We start from the raw sequence: 19,051 nt of genomic DNA, 5'->3' as shown, positions 1-19,051 counted from the left end.
GTCAATAACTGACTGGTCATTTATTATTTATGGAGGCAAAGGTTATTATATTATTCAGTCCAAACAAGAGTAAAACTAAATTCATAACAATTAAATACTTGAATCTTATAACTCAAGACAAATATGAACCAACAGTACAACATAAAATAAAGAGTTAATGGAAATCAGAAATGAAATATAAATAAAATAACTGGATCACTAAAATATGGGAACAAATAATGAAAGCAGAATTAAGATATGACCAAGCTAATGAGACCACAGCTGAAATATAAATAAAATGACAGCAAATAAACTTTTGAGAATATATACATAAAATACGAGCAAAACAATAAGACCAAAACTAAAATATGAAATAACAATGAGACCACAGTTTGGGTTGAACAAAACATCCAGACAACAACTAAAGCATTAACAAAAAAAAAAAAAAAAAAGAGATCACAACTGAAATATGAACAACACAATGAAACCACAATTGAAACTGGAACAAAGCATTGAGACCTCAACTAAAATATGAACTAAACAATTAGACCACAGCCGAAATATGAACAAAATAAGACACATAACAATGAGACCACGTTCAAAATAGCAACAAAATACAGAGGCCAGAGTTAAGATATGAAAAAAAACCATGAAATTACAACTGAAATATGAACAAAACAATGAAACCACAATTGACACTGGAACAAAACAATGAGACCACAACTAAAATATGAACAAAAGAGAGGCCACAAATGAAACATGAACAAAGGAATGTTATCACAACTAAAATATGAACAAAACACTAAGACCACTAAAACAATGAGACCACAAACTAAAATGGGAATCAAACAATATGACCATAAATATTATATGAATAAAACAATGAGACCACTAAAACGATGAGACCATATCTAAATATGAACAAAACAATGAGACCACAACTTAAATGTGAACAAAATGAGTCCATGACTGAATAATTAACAAAACAACGAGGCCACAACTAAAATATGAACAAAACATTGATACCTCAACTAAGATATGAATAAAACAATACCATAATTAAAAATGAACAAAACAATGAGACTATCAAAACAATGAGACCGTATCTACAATGTGGACAAAGCAGACCACAAATAAAATAAAAAAACAATGAGACCACAACTAAGATATGAAGAAAACAATGAGACCTCAACTAAGATACGAACAAAACAATGAGACCACAACTAAAATATGAACAAAACAATGAGACCTCAACTAAGATATAAACAAAACAATGACAAATAAGATATAAACAAAACAATGAGACCTCAACTAAAATATGAACAAAACAATGAGACCTCAACTAAAATATGAACGAAACAAAGATAAAATAAACAAAACAAAACAACTAAGATAAGAACGAAACAATGAGACCACAACTAAAATATGAACAAAACAATGAGACCTCAACTAAGATATAAACAAAACAATGAGACCTCAACTAAAATATGAACAAAACAATGATGACCTCAACTAAGATATGAACAAAACAATGAGACCTCAACTAAAATATGAACAAAACAATGAGACCTCAACTAAGATATGAACAAAACAATGAGACCTCAACTAAAATAAGAACAAAACAATGAGACCTCAACTAAGATAACTAAGATAAACAAAACAATGAGACCTCAACTAAAATATGAACAAAAAAATGAGACCTCAACTAAAATATGAACAAAAAAAATGAGACCTCAACTAAAATATGAACAAAACAATGAGACCTCAACTAAAATATGAACAAAACAATGGGACCTCAACTAAGATATGAACAGAACAATGAGACCACAAATAAAATATAAACAAAAACAATGAAACTTCAGCTTAACGAAAGCAGAAAAAAGGAGCAAATGAAATACATTTAACAGGTGGAAGGTTACCCCTGGGGAGTTGGATGGGTCAGGGGAGGGGATTGCAAAATCCCAATTGTAAATGGACATCCACGAAAAGTCATTTGAGAATTTTGTTGAAAACACTAAAAAGGACGGCGTCTTAGACTACAATAAAAAGCAAAAAAAAAAAAAAAAGTTTATTGTGATCACGGAGGAGTGGTAGTTAGGTGGAGGTGAGGAGGAAGATGGGTGAGAGGGAAATCTGGAGGAGGGGGAGGGGAAGAGGGGGATCCCCAGAGGGGGATCTTTGTGCCCGCCCTGCTCACTATATTGGGCGGCTTTCAAGGCTAAATGGGTTTCATTGTTCACTTCTTAGGTCGTGTTTAGGGGCTCCACTGGCACCCCAGAGGGGTGGGTTGGAGGAGGAGGGGGGGAACAGAGGGAGAGAAGGAGGCGTATTCCCCAACCCATTTCTAAGACCTTTTCCACCCTCGTTTTTCCCTTAGATTCTCTCTCTCTCTCTCTCTCTCTCTCTCTCTCTCTCTCTCTCTCTCTCTCTCTCTCTCTCTCTCTCTCTGCTTGCTACCCATTAAGTTATTTTCCATTTAATTCGTGAATACTTTTCTTTATTCTCTCTCTCTCTAGTTCATTTCATTAAAATAACACTCATTTTTTTCATAATTAATCTTTTATTCCTTTGCACACGCTTTACTGTATGGGTTTTACATTACTTCTAGTTCATATAGTATGCTTAAAAATATTATTATTATTATTAAAATTATTATTATTATTATTATTATTGAGCTACTCACCCTTTATTTATTTCTATGCATGTCATTTGGCTGTGCTTCTTTCTCCCTATTCTCATTATCAAGAAACCTCCATAATCGACAATTGTCTCCGAGAAAACAAAAAATAGACTCATTCTTAAATCACCCAATAATTTTGTGAATTAAAAATAAAAATAAAAAGATTTTCAGACTTTCTATATTGAAAATATATTCTATATATATATATATATATATATATATATATATATATATATATATATATATATATATATATATATATATATATATACATATATATATATATATATATATATATATATATATATATATATATATATATATATATATATATATATATATATATATATATATATATATATATATATATATATATATATATAATATATATTTATATATATATATATATATATATATATATATTATATACACACGATTATAAAGAGCAATTTTATTTCGATAGTAGAAATAATGACTTCATTTATATTATACAGGATCATCATCAATACGATTAAAAGAATTTGACCACATGAACATTCAACCGTCATCTCTCTCTCTCTCTCTATGCATCCACCCATCCACACTTCCTTCCTTTCTTCCTCCCATCTCTCTATCAACCCTTCCAGTCCTCAATGTTCTACCCACATCCATCCATCCATCCATTCTTGCATAAACCCTCCACCCATCTCTTCTGTTTTCCTTCAGTATTACCGGCGGGTATTCCTTCTTTCTCAGTTACTTCCTTACTTCCCCCATCTCTCTCGATTATTCATCCCTTTCCACCTACTATTTCCCTTCCCTTTCACACTATTTCTTCTATCTTTTCTCCAATTCTCTTCCTTCCTCTTTCTCTCTTCTTTATAGTCTAGTCTCTCCTACTTGCCCCCTTCCCATACCCTAACCCCATCCGCCTTTTGGCTTCCATCTCTTTAATTCCCAAACGACCTTCCCTATTCCCCATCTGCATAAACTTTCACTCTGTAGCCTCCATCTCGTCTTTAGCTTTAGCCCTTCCCCCAAAACCCCCATCCTCCTTCCCACTAGTTCCCATCTTTTTAAAATCCTTCCACCACTTCCTCCTTCCCTCTCTCTCGCCTTTTGGCCTCCATCTCTTCAACCTCCATTCTGTCTTTAGCTTTAGCCCTTCCCCAAAACCCCCATCCTCTTTCTCACTAGCCTCCGTCTCTTTAAAATCCTCCAATCCACCCACTCACCCTCCTTCCTTCCCTCTCTCTCTCTCGCCTTTAGGCCTCCGTCTCTTTAACCTCCATCTCGTCTTTAGCCCTTCCCCAAAACCCCCATCCTCCTCACTGGCCTCCATCTCTTTAACATCCACCCACCTACCCACTCTTCCTCCCTTCCTCCTTCCCTCTCTCTCTCGCCTTTTGGCCTCCAACTCGTCTTTAGCCCTTCCCCAAAACCCCATCCTCCTTCTCACAAGCCCCATCTCTTTAAAATCCTCCAACCCTCTCTCTCTCTCTCTCTCTCTCTCGCCTTTTGGCCTCCTCCATCTCTTTAGCTCTTTTGCTCTCCCAGGTGGAGCCTCCAAGAGTCCTTGGGTGACGTATTGTGATTCTCGGTGTCATTAAAAGCCTTCACTGTTGACATTGTTCACTTGCAGACGATGCAAGAGGTGGTCGCTTCAGGGGCAGGGGGGTTTCTGTGGGGGAGAGGGGGTGCAAGGTTTTGAGAGAGAGAGAGGGGGTGGGCATGAGGTTTTGACAGAGAAAGACAGAGAGAGCAGGAGGAGGAGGGATTGACGGAGGAGGGGTGGTCCTGAGGAAAGACAGATTGACAGACAGAAGAGAGCAGAGAGAGAGAGAGAGAGGAGAGAGGAGAGATAAGATTGAGAGAGACAGAGAGAGGGAAGGTGGGAGCAAGTTTGTTGAGTTTGTTGAGATTCTAGTTCTAGTGTTAGAGAAGGAAAAGGAATTGAAGGGACTTAGAGAAGGGGGAAGTAGAGAGAGAGAGAGAGAGAGAGAGAGAGAGAGAGAGAGAGAGAGAGAGAGAGAGAGAGAGAGTTAATGGTTGGGAGTCAAAGTTTGTTGAGAGAAGGTGAGGGTATGAAAGTAAGAAGGAAAAGTATATCTCAGTTTTACCAGACCACTGAGCTGATTAACAGCTCTCCTAGAGAGGGCTGGCCCGAAGGATTAGACTAATTTTACGTGGCTAAGAACCAATTGGTTACCTAGCAACGGGATCTACAGCTTATTGTGGAATCCGAACCACATTATAGCAAGAAATGAATTTCTATCACCAGAAATAAATTCTTCTAATTCTTTATTAGCCGGCCGGAGTGCTAGCCCACAACTCTACCGACTCGCCCAACGAGGAGCTAGTAAGAAGGAAAGAGAAGGGGTAATGAAGAAAGTAGTACATATGAGAGAGAGAGAGAGAGAGAGAGAGAGAGAGAGAGAGAGAGAGAGAGAGAGAGAGAGAGAGGATGAAAAATAATCACGACTCTCCGAAGGACGATACAGTAAGACCCACATACGAAAAACAGACATGCAAAAAGAGTAAAAAGAGAGGAGAAAGGAGACTAAAAAAGAAAACAAAAGAAAAAAAGTCACATAAATAAACACAACCCGATCACGACTCCTCACATGCTTAGCACCGCCAAGTGTCAGATGGTTACGCACTCCTAGAAATGAGACGTAATTAGAGGAATTAGAGGGGAAATAGAGTCGAAAGAGTAATTAGAGGGGAGAGAAAAAAGAACAAATTGCGATAATAAGCTCTGGATTGCCAAACGAGGAAAAGGGGTGTTCTTGCACAAACACGTCTTAAGTAGCCTTGTAATTTATGACACGTGAATGTTAAAAAGGGAGAAATATTAATGTGTGTTTCTGCATGACAAGGCGAACTTAAATTGATGTGTATTTCTGCGTACAAGCAAGAAATTGTTTATTTGTACATGAAAACAAAAATACAGTGTGTTTGTACATAAAATAGTCGTAATGTGAATTGTGCATAAACAACTAAAACATAATATCGAACGTTAGTCTATAACAGACAATGATTATTAAACATATCGAATGCTAGTCTATAAAAAACAATAAATATTATTTTAAATGTATATAGCAAGGAAATAAGATAATTATGTGTAATTTGTAAAATATAACGGGCAACTTGTACAAAGAAAAAAAACTCATAACAATTATGCATGCTGGTACTGTAGTTCATTGGCTAATAGATAAACACTCAAGGAACAAAAGTTGCGAAAGATACTTTTTATTCTAAAAATATATATTTTACTTAAAATAAAAATATGAACTTGAAAACAATTCAGCCAAGAAAACACCCAATCTGTGATGCATAAAATAAAGATAATTATTCTGCAACCTAAAGCGAACAAAATAAAGAATCAATATTTACACGAAAATGATTATTTCAATAAGCATATTTTTCTTCGAAAAAAAAGGTGTTTTATCACGGAGAAAAAAATAGGCTGCATCAAATTAATAAAATGAACTATTCTAAAAACTAAAGCGCAAGAATAATACATTCATGATTTTCCTCTCTTTTCAGACATGCTTCAAAATTCCCAAGGAACCAAGATGTCCTCAAGAGACCCGCTCGATTAATTTGATATAAACACTTGACTTGAGCTTCGGTCGTCGAAAACTTTATTCCCTCTCTGGGCCAAAATGGAAGAAAGTCGAAATTTCTGAAGATGAAAGAAAAAATGGAATGATATTTGTAATCAAACGTCTAACTTACTAAGGAAAAAACAGGAAGACGGAATTTCCTTCAGTGCTTTCTTGAACGAGGAAAGCAAAAGAAAATAAGGCATAAATACAATCGTGAAAATAAGGTTGAATATTCAGTAAAAGAATCCAGAGACATTTCAGTCTACGAAAGCGGAAAGTCAACGCCCCCCACCCTGAGATGGGCCTGGCACCCATGCAAGACCCAACAATGACGACTTCGCAGGACAACACGCCCCTCTCTGTCCTCAACCGGGCGAAGACTCCAATGGGTAAGGCCGGAGATGTATACTCCGAAGGGAAGCCGAGGGACGCGCAGGCCAACAGCCCCCCGAGCCCCTTTGTTTCCGTCAAAGTCCCCAGCCCTCGGAGGGCACTGGCTGACCCTGGTGAATCTAAAAGGGAGTCCTTGAGGGGAGGAGAAGCAGCAGGAGGCGGGGCAGAGGGAGACTTCGAATGCCACTCCAACGGGTCCATCGACCTGAGTCCCGTCGGAGGCGGAAGGAAAATCTCCAGTCCTAGAAGAAGGGGGTCCCCGGGCCCTTTGCACGTCGGAGGTAGCAGCCCTGCCCACAGGTCCTCGCCGTCTCTTCGGAGCCCAGCTCAGACGCCCCCGGTGAATCGTTCCCCCATCCAAAGTCCGATGCACACGCCGGAGGATGAAGACCGCCCCATAAGCCCGGCGGCTGCCCACACCAGGAACAAGGCGCCCCTGGCATTCTCCATCGACCGCATCATGGAGGCTACGCCCAGAAGAGCCAAAGTGACAGAGGTAAATAAATAAATATATAAATAAATAAGGATAAATAAAGCGCGGATTCCCGCTATGTATAGATGCTTAGGTTAGGTTGGGTTAGTGAAGGATAGAATAGGTAATATAAATGCTGTAAGTCAAAACAACGGTAAGGATAAAAAGGAATTCACTTGATTTTACTTCTGCAGGGAAGGATACTTATCTACTACTAGCTATTTATTAGTATTAGTATAGGATATCCGTTTTGATTTACATAAGCTAAGAGTATCTTTGTTTACCTCCCAGGGTACATTTGGAGGTTGATACCTTAGTTTAGTTCCAGCACAGTATATGATGAATTTACTTGCCTCATTTAGGATACCACATTAATATACAACTTTATCTATGAATTCTCCAGTTAATTGGGGGGGGGGGGTTCTAAACACCCGATCCCCGGCCAGTTCAGGGCACGGCGCCCTAGGTGAAGTTAGGAAGGTAAGGTGTGGTTGGGTCAGGACCTGGAATTCTAGGAAAGTTTAGGTTTGTTTACGTCTACGGAACCTGTCCCGTTGCTCTACACTCGCCCCTAGGATATTTTTAATTCATCTGCAGTAAAGGATACCGTTTATTGCTTCTACGGCTTCTGCAGAATACAGGATATCTTTCATAACTGCTGCACCAAAGGATACCCATAATTCTTCCCGCAGCGTAGGATATCTGTAATTACTCCTGCATTACAGAATACCCTTAATTAATTCCTACAGTAACCTATGGTACCCTAAGTTAATTCTGCAGCAAAGGATACCCCATTCATGAAACACAGGATACCCTTATCAATGTAGCATAGGATACCAGTAACTCCTCCTCTAGAGCAGGAAAATTCTAATTAGTTCTGCACTGCAGGATACCTTTAATCCTGCATCACAGGATACTCGCGCAGTGTACGATAACGCTTTATAATTTCCCCCTCCCTCCAAACAGGTGACGAAGGAAGCCTCCCCGCCCCCGACGGCGCCCCTACGCCCTTTGGTAACGCTGCGCCCCGTCACGAAGTTGCCCTCGAGGCTTTTTGACCACCACCCCGACCACCACCACAACGACCAACGACTCGCAGGGCTGAGGGCCCTGTACGACCACCACAGGACCAAAGAACTCCTACACGACCCCAGAGCCAGGGATCTTCTCTCGCACTATCCTCTGCTTTATCATTATTATCAGGTGAGATGTTCTCTCTCTCTCTCTCTCTCTCTCTCTCTCTCTCTCTCTCTCTCTTTATAGCTGTCTCCTTCTTCCATCTACTCACAGGTTGCAGAGAAAAATTATATATTACATGGAAATCAATCGGGTAAACATAGAATATATTGTGATTTTATTGGACTAGTTATCACTCTCTCCCTCTCTCTCTCTCTGTCATCCTACTTATCACACACTCTTCTCTCTCTCTCTCTCTCCCTCTAATATCATACAGGATAAGTAAATTAATAATCATACAGTAAATCTATATGAAAATATGGTATAGTAAACTTCTTTATCACCCTCTTTCTCTCTCTCTCTCTCTCTGTCATCCTACTTAATCACACACTCTTCCCTCTCTCTCTCTCCCTCCCCCTCTAATATCATACAGTAGTAAATTAATAATCATACAGTAAACCTAGATGAAAATATGGTATAGTAAACCTCTTTAACTCTCTCTCTCTCTCTCTCTCTCTCTCTCTCTCTCTCTCTCTCAATCCGCACATTATCTTACTCATCACTTATGAAGAGTAAAAAAAAAAAAAAAAAAAAACTATGGTTTTCATCTAATTATCTCTACCAGCTTAATTTTCTGTCACCTCTCTCCCTCTCTCTCTCTCTCTCTCTCTCTCTCTCTCAATCTCGTTCTACATTGTTAACCCCGCATTATCTTAGTTATCGCTTAAACAGAGAAAACTTTAAAAAACTATGGTTTTATCTTATCATCTCGCTACCTGTTTATCGTTATCTCTTCCGCCGCCCCTTCACTCTCTCTCTCTCACTCTTTCACTCCACCCACCTAATCCCTATTATCTCCTTCACTCGCAATAAACAGGCCGGTAGCATCTTGCACTCGACGAGTTCAATGGACGGACCCCGACAACCCACGCCCACCGTCTCGCACCCGGCGGCGCCTACGACCGCCCACCCGACGCCCACGTCGCCCACCGCGGCTCACTTCCAACCCACTTCGCCTAGCGCCGCCCACCTGAGCCCCGCCCCCGCCCATCGGCTGACGCCCCACGCCCTGTCGGCCTTCACCAGGTTGGACCTCCTGAAGGCGCGGACGCAGTCAAGCCTCTCCAGCAACGCGTCTTCGCTGCATTACACTTCCGTGAGTGGCTGCTACTTCTGTTATAGTGGTCATAATAATGGCTAATAATTGTTAATGCTGATTCTACTGTCCTGCTGAAGGTCTACTACTACTACTACTACTACTACTACTACTACTACTACTACTAATAATAATAATAATAATAATAATAATAATAATAATAATAATAATAATAATAATATCTACTCTGGTGTCCCATGGTTTGCCACGTCAATGAGCGATACTTTCTTCCTGACTGACAAAATCAAGAAGAAAGTATCACTCACTGATGTGGCAATACCGTGGGGCACCAGAGTAGATGGGAAAGAAAGAGAAAAAAATTTTCAAGTATCAAGACCTGAAAATCGAAATGAGAAGGATATGGAATACGCCAGTGGAAATTGTACCCATAGTCATAGGAACACTAGGCACGATCCCAAGATCCCTGAAAAGGAATCTGCAAAAACTAGATGCCGAAGTAGCTCCAGGACTCATGCAGAAAAGTGTGCTACTAGAAACAGCGAACATAGTGAGAAAAGTGATGGACTCCTATAAGGAGGCAGGATGCAACCAGGAGCCCCACACTATAAAAACCACCCAGTCGATTAGGATGACTGTGACAGACCAGAAAATAATAATAATAATAATAATAATAATAATAATAATAATAATAATAATAATAATAATAATAATAATAATAATAATAAACGAACGAGCGACTAATATTTTAACTTCTAATCCTTCTTCTATGTCTTTTATATTAATATTAATAACAGCAGCGACGCTATATTGCCAGTAATAGTCACATCAACAATAACAATATGACAATTATTAAAATAAATGAAATTTCAATATTGACGATGATAATGAAATTAACAATACTAATTACAGTATTAATTATAGTAGATAAATAAACACAATAATACTGCAACCACCGTATCGTAATCAATAATGAATGTTTGAGTTACACCAATAAAATCTGAATAAGTCACATAAATTAAGGGCGGTCAATTCCTCTGATAAATCTAATGGTTTTAGTGACAATATTTTTTATGGTTACGCACGTAGATTTTTAAATAACAAATTTGAACCAACTGATCAAAAAGAGTGGCCCTGAGAGAAACATAATGTATTTTAGGTTTCCTTACATATCTAAATACGTCAACCACACGTTATGTAAAGAACTAAGAGAACTATTCCACTTATATCTGCCTCAAACTGACTTGAAACTAGTGTTATATAACAACTTTAAAATAAAAACACACTTCAGTTGTAAAGAGAAACTACCGAGTGGTCTGTGTTCGTCGATTTTTTACAAATTTACATGTTCCAAGTGCAGTTTGGAATATATCGGTTCCAGTATAAAGAATCTTTCGTTTCGAATCGACCAACACAGAGCTGTCACTCTGTCAGTTCACGAACAGCCGTACCACTGGTAAGACCTCTACAGTCAACAATAAGAGATCACTGTCAAAATTTATGTCACGTAACCGTGAACAGAGAGGGCTTTAAAATATTGACAAAGTCCAGCAACGAACAAGAACTTAGAATTTTAGAATCTATATTGATTAGATTGAATAAATCAGCTTTAAACCTTGATGGCAGTTAATTTCCTTTGCACATAATGTAAATCTGTTTATATATTATATTGTCGGTTTTTTTTAATTCTTTAGTTTTTTCTTTTAATCTTTCGACCTGTATTGTACTTGTAATTGTAATATTGTATATACGATTACATTTTTATTAGCAATTTAACCAAATTCCCTAAATATCGGAGACATTTTCATCAGCATTTTCGCTAAATACCTTTGATAACGGAGACATTTAATAATGATGGCATTTTTATCAGAATTTTACGACACTTCTTTCCACTGTCATTCTCTTTCATTTCACATACGCGCATCCTACGAATGTGCATAAGCTACATTGTGAATAATGATAATTATTATCATAACCAGATTCCGATGACCCAAAAGCAACGCCAAGTAATGTAAACAATCTATGATTATTTTTTTTGGACGAGCAAATCAGTGACCTTTTTGTAATAAAAACAATCTATTACCTTTTTTTTTGGACGAGCAAATTAATGACTTTTTTGTAATGTAAACAGTCTATGACTTTTTTGGACGAGTAAATTAATGACCTTTTTTTGTAATGTAAATAATCTATGACCTTTTTTGGACAAGCAAATTAATGACATCTTTTTTGTAATGTAAACAGTCTATGACCTTTTTTGGACGAGCGAATTAATGACTTTTTTGTAATGTAAACAATCTGACTTTTTTGGACGAGCAAATTAATTACTTTTTTTGTAATGTAAACAGTCTACGACTTTTTTGGACGAGTAGATTAATGACCTTTTTTTGTAATTTAACCAATCTATGATCTTTTTTGGACGAGCAAATTAATGACCTTTTTTTGTAATGTAAACAGTCTATGACTTTTTTGGACGAGTAAATTAATGACCTTTTTTTGTAATGTAAACAATCTGTGACCTTTTTTGGACAAGCAAATTAATGACCTTTTTTTGTAATGTAAACAATCCATGACTTTTTTAGACGAGCAGTTTAATGACCTTTTTATGTAATGTAACCAATCTATGACCTTTTTTTGACGAGCATATTAATGACTTTTTTTGTAATGCAAACAATCTATGACCTTTTTCTGGACGAGCAAATTTTTTGTAATGTAAACAATCTATTACTTTTTTAGACGAGCAAATTAATTACCTTTTTTTGTAATGTAAACAATCTATGACTTTTTTGGACAAGCAAATTAATGACTCTTTTTTGGGGCGAGCAAATTAATGACCCTTTTTGTAATGAAACAAATGGCTTTTTTCAAATTAATGAACTTTTTTTGACTTTTTGTAAAAACAATGACCTTTTTTAACCTGTTCATATAATAATAATAATAATAATAATAATAATAATAATAATAATAATAATAATAATAATAATAAAACAGATTCCGACGACCAACAGCAACGCCAGATAACCTAAACGACCAATAAATGTTTCCTTTCCCTTAGGCCACAACGAAACTAGGCACCGCCTACGACCTCTCCATGACTGGCGCCAGCCGAGTGCCGTCTTCGACCTCGTCATGCACCACGACCCCCTCCTCCCTGCGAGTCCCGGAGGTCCCTAGGGAGTCCCACTCCCAAGGGGTGCACCCGTCGGTGTCCTCGCCGACTTCCTCCATGGCTCCTTCGGGGACGCAGAATCCTTCGTCGAGGCTACAGGCGGAGGGAATGGTCCTCGGGGCGGCTAGTCTCGCCCTATCACCAAGGTCACATCAGCTCAGTGATAGTGAGTTTGTTACTTATTTCTTTTTTTTTGTTATTTAATTCTATTGGAATATAAAATTTAGCCAAAGGCCTAGCGCTGGGACCTATGAGATCATTCAGCGCTGGAACGGAAATTGACAGTCAAGAGGTTTGAAAGGTGTAACAGGAGGAAAACCTCGCAGTTGCACTATGAATCAATTGTTAGAGGAGGGTGGAAAGTCAGATGGAAGAAAGAGAATATGAACGGAGGTACAGTAAAAGGAATGGAAGGGGTTGCAGCTAGGGGTCGAAGGGACGCTGCAAGGAACCTTAAGCAATGCTTGACTTTATAATTGTGAGTGAGTCCTCTGCTACTTCGAGCTGTTTGTTTTGTTTTGTTGACAACTTTGAATCTGAACCCGTAGTTTTCACTGAGTGAAAGTGAGTTTGTCTTTTTCATTCTTGGGGTGAATACGAGTTGGTTTCATTCTTGGAGTAACGGTGAGTTTACTCATTTCCTTCTCTGGTCAGAAATGAATTTGCTCTTTTCATTCTTTGGGTGAAAGCGAATTCAGTTATTTCTTTTTTTGTGACTGAGTCTAGTTACCAGAGTATTTCTGTTTTGCCTCCTATGAAGCATATGCTGCATCCGTCAATTGGAAGACGGTAGTAAAAACTTATATTTTATTCATGTCCCTCAATTTCATTTTTACTGGGAAAATGAACTGAAAGTGAGTTTCTACGGAATAAATCAGCTGATTTTTTTTATTCATATATTCTTCGTGGGATCAAATGAATACTATTTTCAATCTCTCTTCCAATTACAATTTCACAGTAAAATATATACGCGTATACCGGCAACATTTTTTTTTAAGCAAATAGAATTAATTAGGATCTTTTAGGAAAGAATTGGATTTTACATCTATAAAAGATAGAATGTCTACATTTCTGTTAAAGCAAAAAATAAAAATGTAAAGAACTCACAATCATTACTTTTCAATATTTCTCTGATGCTAATAGTAATTTTCTATTGACGCTCATTTTCAAGATTTCAAAACTTTATAAACTTGGTCAATGAATTGTGAATTTCAAAACTTCTCTTATTTAAAACATCAATATAGTAATCCACATGTCGGAATCAATCAAATAAAATCAACTGATTTCCGCAATTTCTCCTGAAGTCAAAACAGAGTCGTCTTCGTCGAGCCAGTCCCAGTCGCTACAGCAGCAGGCATCAGCGTCCAGTCTTGGAGGAGGAAGTGGTGGTGGTGGAGGAGGAGGAGGAGGAGGGGAGGGGGGAGGAGTCGACGGAGGAGGCGCGGCAGGAGAGATAATAACCTCGAGCGTGACCTCTGGACAGGCGGTATCCTCGAGCCTCGCGGAGTCCGACGCCAGCAGGACTGGCATGACCTCACCTTCGAGTAAGAAGGTCACCGCCGGAGGTGGGGCTGGGAGCGTCGGGGGCAAGCCCCAGAAGACGTTCACGTGCCCGGAGTGCGGGAAGATCTTCAATGCCCACTACAATCTCACGCGACACATGCCCGTTCATACGGGCGCCAGACCTTTTGTATGTAAGGTAAGACGCAGAAAATTTTTTTTCGGAGACAAACAGTAAGAACAAATACGTTCAGATTGCCTTGAGAGAGAGAGAGAGAGAGAGAGAGAGAGAGAGAGAGAGAGAGAGAGAGAGAGAGAGAGAGAGAGAGAGAGAGAGAGAGAGAGAGAGCTTATTTATAGGTTAGTGATAAATAGAAGATAAAAGAAAAATACCCATTATCATTATTTTTAACTTACGTATCTGGTGAAAAAAAAATGACCGGTAGATTCTCTGCATTTTTGCCTGAAAAAGCGATAAACAAGAATATTGTTAACTCTTTCAAACTTTTAAAGGATTTTATACAGTACATTTCATTACCGTATGTATATTATTTGACATATTTTAATAATTTTTCTTATATGATCCGGCACTTTTTTCATTGTTAACACAATCGATATATCATGAACATTAGGCTATTCACTCCCGCTGATAACAAACTCCTCTTGAACTCCCTTCTGACAGGTCTGCGGCAAAGGCTTCCGCCAGGCTTCAACGCTGTGTCGTCACAAAATCATCCACACTTCGGAGAAACCCCACAAGTGCCAGACATGCGGGAAGGCGTTCAACAGGTGAGCTTCTAGCCCCGACAAAAATTTTTTCCTTCCACCTTTTACCAACAACGGGTTGTGAACTGCAAAGTTTCATTGCACTCCCTCCTTCGAACTAGATAAATACATAGGAACACAAATGGATTTCACTAACTGCGGGCTAAGAGAGGATGTCATTTTGTTTCTATTCTGCATATGAATACATTTCTTGACTAAACAAAAAATATCTTAGTTGGGAGTTTAAGCTTTGATAACAAATCGAGGGGAAAATGTGTATAATCATTAAAATGCCACGACAGTCATCACTAGTAAATTTAGACTGATGAACTGAAATTTGAATTGAATATAGAATTTAGGCCAAAAGCCAAGCATTGGGACCCATGAGGTCATTCTGCGCTGAAACGGAAATTGGCAGTAAAAGGTTTGAAAGGTGTAACAAGAGGAAAACCTCACAGTTGCACTATGAATATCAATTGTTAGGAGAGGGTGGAAAGTAAGATGGAAGAAAGAGAATATGAAAGGAGGTACAGTAAAGGGAATGAAAGGGGTTGCAAAGAATTTTAAGTAATGCCTACAATACACCGTAGACTGATGAAGAACCGAAAGATGGCATTGCCCCCTCTAAAAGGGGAAAAGGTGTATGGAGAAAAATTAAATGCATGGATATCTAATCAGTTTAAAATGAAAACGAATGCTCTTAGACAAAGGAATCTTCCTGCCATTTATTACTTATTATCCAGCACGATTATTATGAGATATCTTTTAATGATGTTCGAGATTTTGCCGTCCCAGTAAAACATAAAACTTATATATTTTTGCATATATTTTTCTAAGGATATTTTTACTTGAATGTCTATTCTCTTTTTCATGTTATAGATGATTTTGTCAGGTTTCAGACGTTTCGTAAATGATTTCAGCCTAAATAAAATTGTTATCCCCCCCCCACCAGGTCTTCGACCCTCAACACCCACGTCAGAATTCACCAGGGCTACAAGCCCTTCGTCTGCGAGTTCTGCGGGAAGGGCTTCCACCAGAAGGGCAACTACAAGAACCACAAGCTCACGCACTCCGGCGAGAAGGCCTACAAGTGCCACGTGTGCAACAAGGCCTTCCACCAGATCTACAACCTGACCTTCCACATGCACACCCACAACGACAAGAAGCCCTTCCAGTGCTCCATCTGCGGCAAGGGCTTCTGCAGGAACTTCGACCTCAAGAAGCACATGAGGAAGCTGCACGACAACACCTCCTACACGTCCTCTCCTTCGGCCTCCCCAGGGGCCGCCGACGTCGGGGGCGTCACCTCGGCCTCCCAGACACTCCCCCGGCAGTTTTCGGTGTTGCCGTCCCTCATAGGGGGCGCGACGCCCAACCCGTCGGCGATGGCCACCCTGGGATCGCTCTCGCACCCTCCGCCGGCCATGCCGCCGCCCATACCCGCCCACTTCATGAACCCTTTCTTGATAGCGCCCCCAGCGTTGCCCGTGTCCTCGGCAGCACCTTTCCTCCACAAGATTCCTTCTCTGCTGGGCTGATGGCTACTGCTGGGCCAACTAGCCTCCTCCTCGACTCCAACCACGACTTCCACCAGCACCTCCTGACGCAGATGCTCCGATACTCGGTGCTTGGTGACGTTCATTGGCCTCTGCTAAGCAAATAGTCTGTCCTTCTGAATGAGGGAAAAGACGTCCATAGTAAACAAGACACGGTTCTTGATCTGTACAGCAATTATATCCACATGAAGATGATTGCTATAGATAGGCGGACGTCGGTATTTTAGAATTGTCACACACAATGGTTTTTGGAAAAGCGCCATCGATATAAAACCAGTAGGATAATTCCTGTGAAAGACGTGAACAAATAACTGAACAATCTAATGAAATGATAATTACTAATAATTAAAGATTATTCCTGATCTATTGGCCACAACGGATAAACTTAGAATTCGGCCTATATGACTAGAAAATATGCCAGTGTTCCCGAACTACAGAAGCGGCCAAGGACGCCCTCCGAAACTTTCATGCGCAAAAAAGGTCAGTGTCAAGAGAACCGTAAAAGGTCAGTGTCAGAACAAAAAAAAAAGTGTGTCAAGAGAACCAAAAAAGGTCAATGTCAAGAGAGCCGAAAAAGGTCAGTGTCATGAGAATAAAAAAAAAAAAAGTCAGTCAAGAGAACCAAAAAAGGTCAGCGTCAAAAGATACCCTCTGGAGCAAGAGCGGAAACTTCAGACCAGAGTCGAACTGACCAAGATAATTGATCTGGTCTACTGATATCAGCGAATTGGAGTCGCAGCATCAGTGATCAAGTGGCCAAGTGACTGTCAAGCACTCGACGGAAGAACCACACCAACTTCAACCACAGACCACACTGCTGACGGTGAAAAGGTTCTTCAACTTCCTTTGTATACATATTACAATTCACGCGTTCATACACAAAGTGCCAGGGGGAACAGTCAGCACATCCGTAACAGGTGTCTGAATGAATCAGTCCATTAAAGGACTATCAAGTCCCATACCAAGAAGTCTCATAAGATTATGAAGGTCTTGTCATAAGCGGTGAGAAGTAGGCCTACTGCATCCTGATGCGTCCCCTTCGATGAAGAAGCCAAAACCAAAGACTATCTCTTTTTATTTGTAACTATAATATTCTTCTTCTTCAGTTCGATGAAAAAGAATACCAGTGATGACAATGAACGGACCCAGTGGTTAATATATTCTAGTCTCGCGTAGGAAAATAATGTAAATACAATGTATCAATGTGAATGGGAACACAGACTAAAGCCAAAGTTCTTTTACGTGGAAAGGGCTGGATATACTTTTTCGAGTGGACAACTTACACAATGAATCAAGTCTTGAAAATAAGACTTCAGTGAAGGCTCGGGAAAAACAAGACAAGAAAAATAGTGAAGGATAGAAAGCACCTAGATGGATATATTCTCCCATTGTTAAAAGCAGAAAAATAAATAAACAATTAATACACAGATAAATAAATATATGCAATAAAAATAGTACATGAACAAATAAAAGCGACAATTCCTTAACGCAGAAATGATGACAGACAACAATAAACTCTCCCTCAGTGCACCAGATGTTAATAACATTCCAGAGTTAACAAACAAAAACAGAAACCTAACATTTTTCCTTAAATGAAGAAAGGAAAGACAGACTTGACCATCCTAAAGGGCCACAACCCCCTTACAAAAAAAAAAACGCTAGAAAACCTCCCTCCAGCGTCAACCCAAAACCAGGCAGCGCGCCAAGAAGAGGTCGACAAGATCATTTTCGGAAGCAAGGACACGGGAGCAACGCTGTGCAACTCATCAACATCCCCGCTTCAGCGGCGAAAGCTGCCTCTCGCATCGGCACGGCTGTGCACTGCACGGGGGCTTCGAAGCGGTAATTTCCGAAAAACAATTCAATAATGAGATCGCTGGCGGGATGCAGCATTAGCAGCACCAGCTGCAGCACCAGCAGCAGAAGCAGCAGCAGCGGGTAAGGAGAAAGCCGCAAGTGCGGTTTTTAATCCAAGTGCATTGTCGTTAATAAGATGATTATGATGATTTGCAGACCTCCTTCGTTCTGTTCGTTCTCTCTCACACACCCCCCACCCCACCCCCAACTCCTTAACTCGACGCAGGGGAGAGGGGAGGAGTGAAGGGGGGAACGCTAATGATAATCGGATAATTATCGAATGAGAAATGATAATTATCATGTTGGGGAAATGTGCTCTTGCAAGATCACCAAAAGACGCCATTAGTCGAAAAATGCTCTCATTAAAGGAGTAATCACGGCGGAGTGGATATGATCATTAGGGGAAGCGGAATTTTAAGAAAGCGTCCGCAATCTCGAGTTCGTGCGTCGGAATGAAGACGTCGGTGCATGGGTACCGGATTTAAAACAATTTCCGGCAACTGAGCTGAGCGTGTACTTAATGACTGAAGTTATTTGGCGATATTAACGAAGACAAATATGAACAATGAGTGAAGGAGTGGGGGTTTCCGGGCCTTCATTGAAAATGCAGAACGTAATTGGAAATTTACTTCGACGGGAACAATTACAGGACAGTGTATTTGCAAACAAAACGAAAGCAAGCAATGCCTCACACTAGCGGATTTATAATGTATTTGCAAACAAAAACAATGGCAGACAAAAAATGAATTAACTTTGGAAAGGAAATTGATCTCGCATGAACTATATATATTTATATATATATA

The 19,051-nt window shown here is 39.5% G+C and overlaps 1 protein-coding gene across 1 annotated transcript in view; it reads left to right on the top strand.

Annotated features, from left to right (window-relative positions):
- The window catches only part of LOC136853075 (uncharacterized), a 138,640-nt gene extending 120,812 nt beyond the window's left edge, over positions 1 to 17,828 (top strand). The window contains exons 2-8 of the mRNA XM_067128350.1: positions 6,188 to 7,138; positions 8,081 to 8,317; positions 9,168 to 9,446; positions 12,457 to 12,736; positions 13,875 to 14,269; positions 14,753 to 14,859; positions 15,788 to 17,828. Coding sequence (XP_066984451.1) covers positions 6,548 to 7,138; positions 8,081 to 8,317; positions 9,168 to 9,446; positions 12,457 to 12,736; positions 13,875 to 14,269; positions 14,753 to 14,859; positions 15,788 to 16,373 — 2,475 coding nt within the window. The 5' untranslated portion in view covers positions 6,188 to 6,547 and the 3' untranslated portion in view covers positions 16,374 to 17,828. The remainder of the gene's footprint in view (positions 1 to 6,187; positions 7,139 to 8,080; positions 8,318 to 9,167; positions 9,447 to 12,456; positions 12,737 to 13,874; positions 14,270 to 14,752; positions 14,860 to 15,787) is intronic.
- The last annotated feature ends 1,223 nt before the right edge of the window (positions 17,829 to 19,051 follow it).

Source organism: Macrobrachium rosenbergii, chromosome 26 (genome assembly GCF_040412425.1).
Source record: "Macrobrachium rosenbergii isolate ZJJX-2024 chromosome 26, ASM4041242v1, whole genome shotgun sequence".
NCBI lineage: Eukaryota > Metazoa > Arthropoda > Malacostraca > Decapoda > Palaemonidae > Macrobrachium > Macrobrachium rosenbergii.
This window is presented reverse-complemented; position numbering and strand designations above follow the sequence as displayed.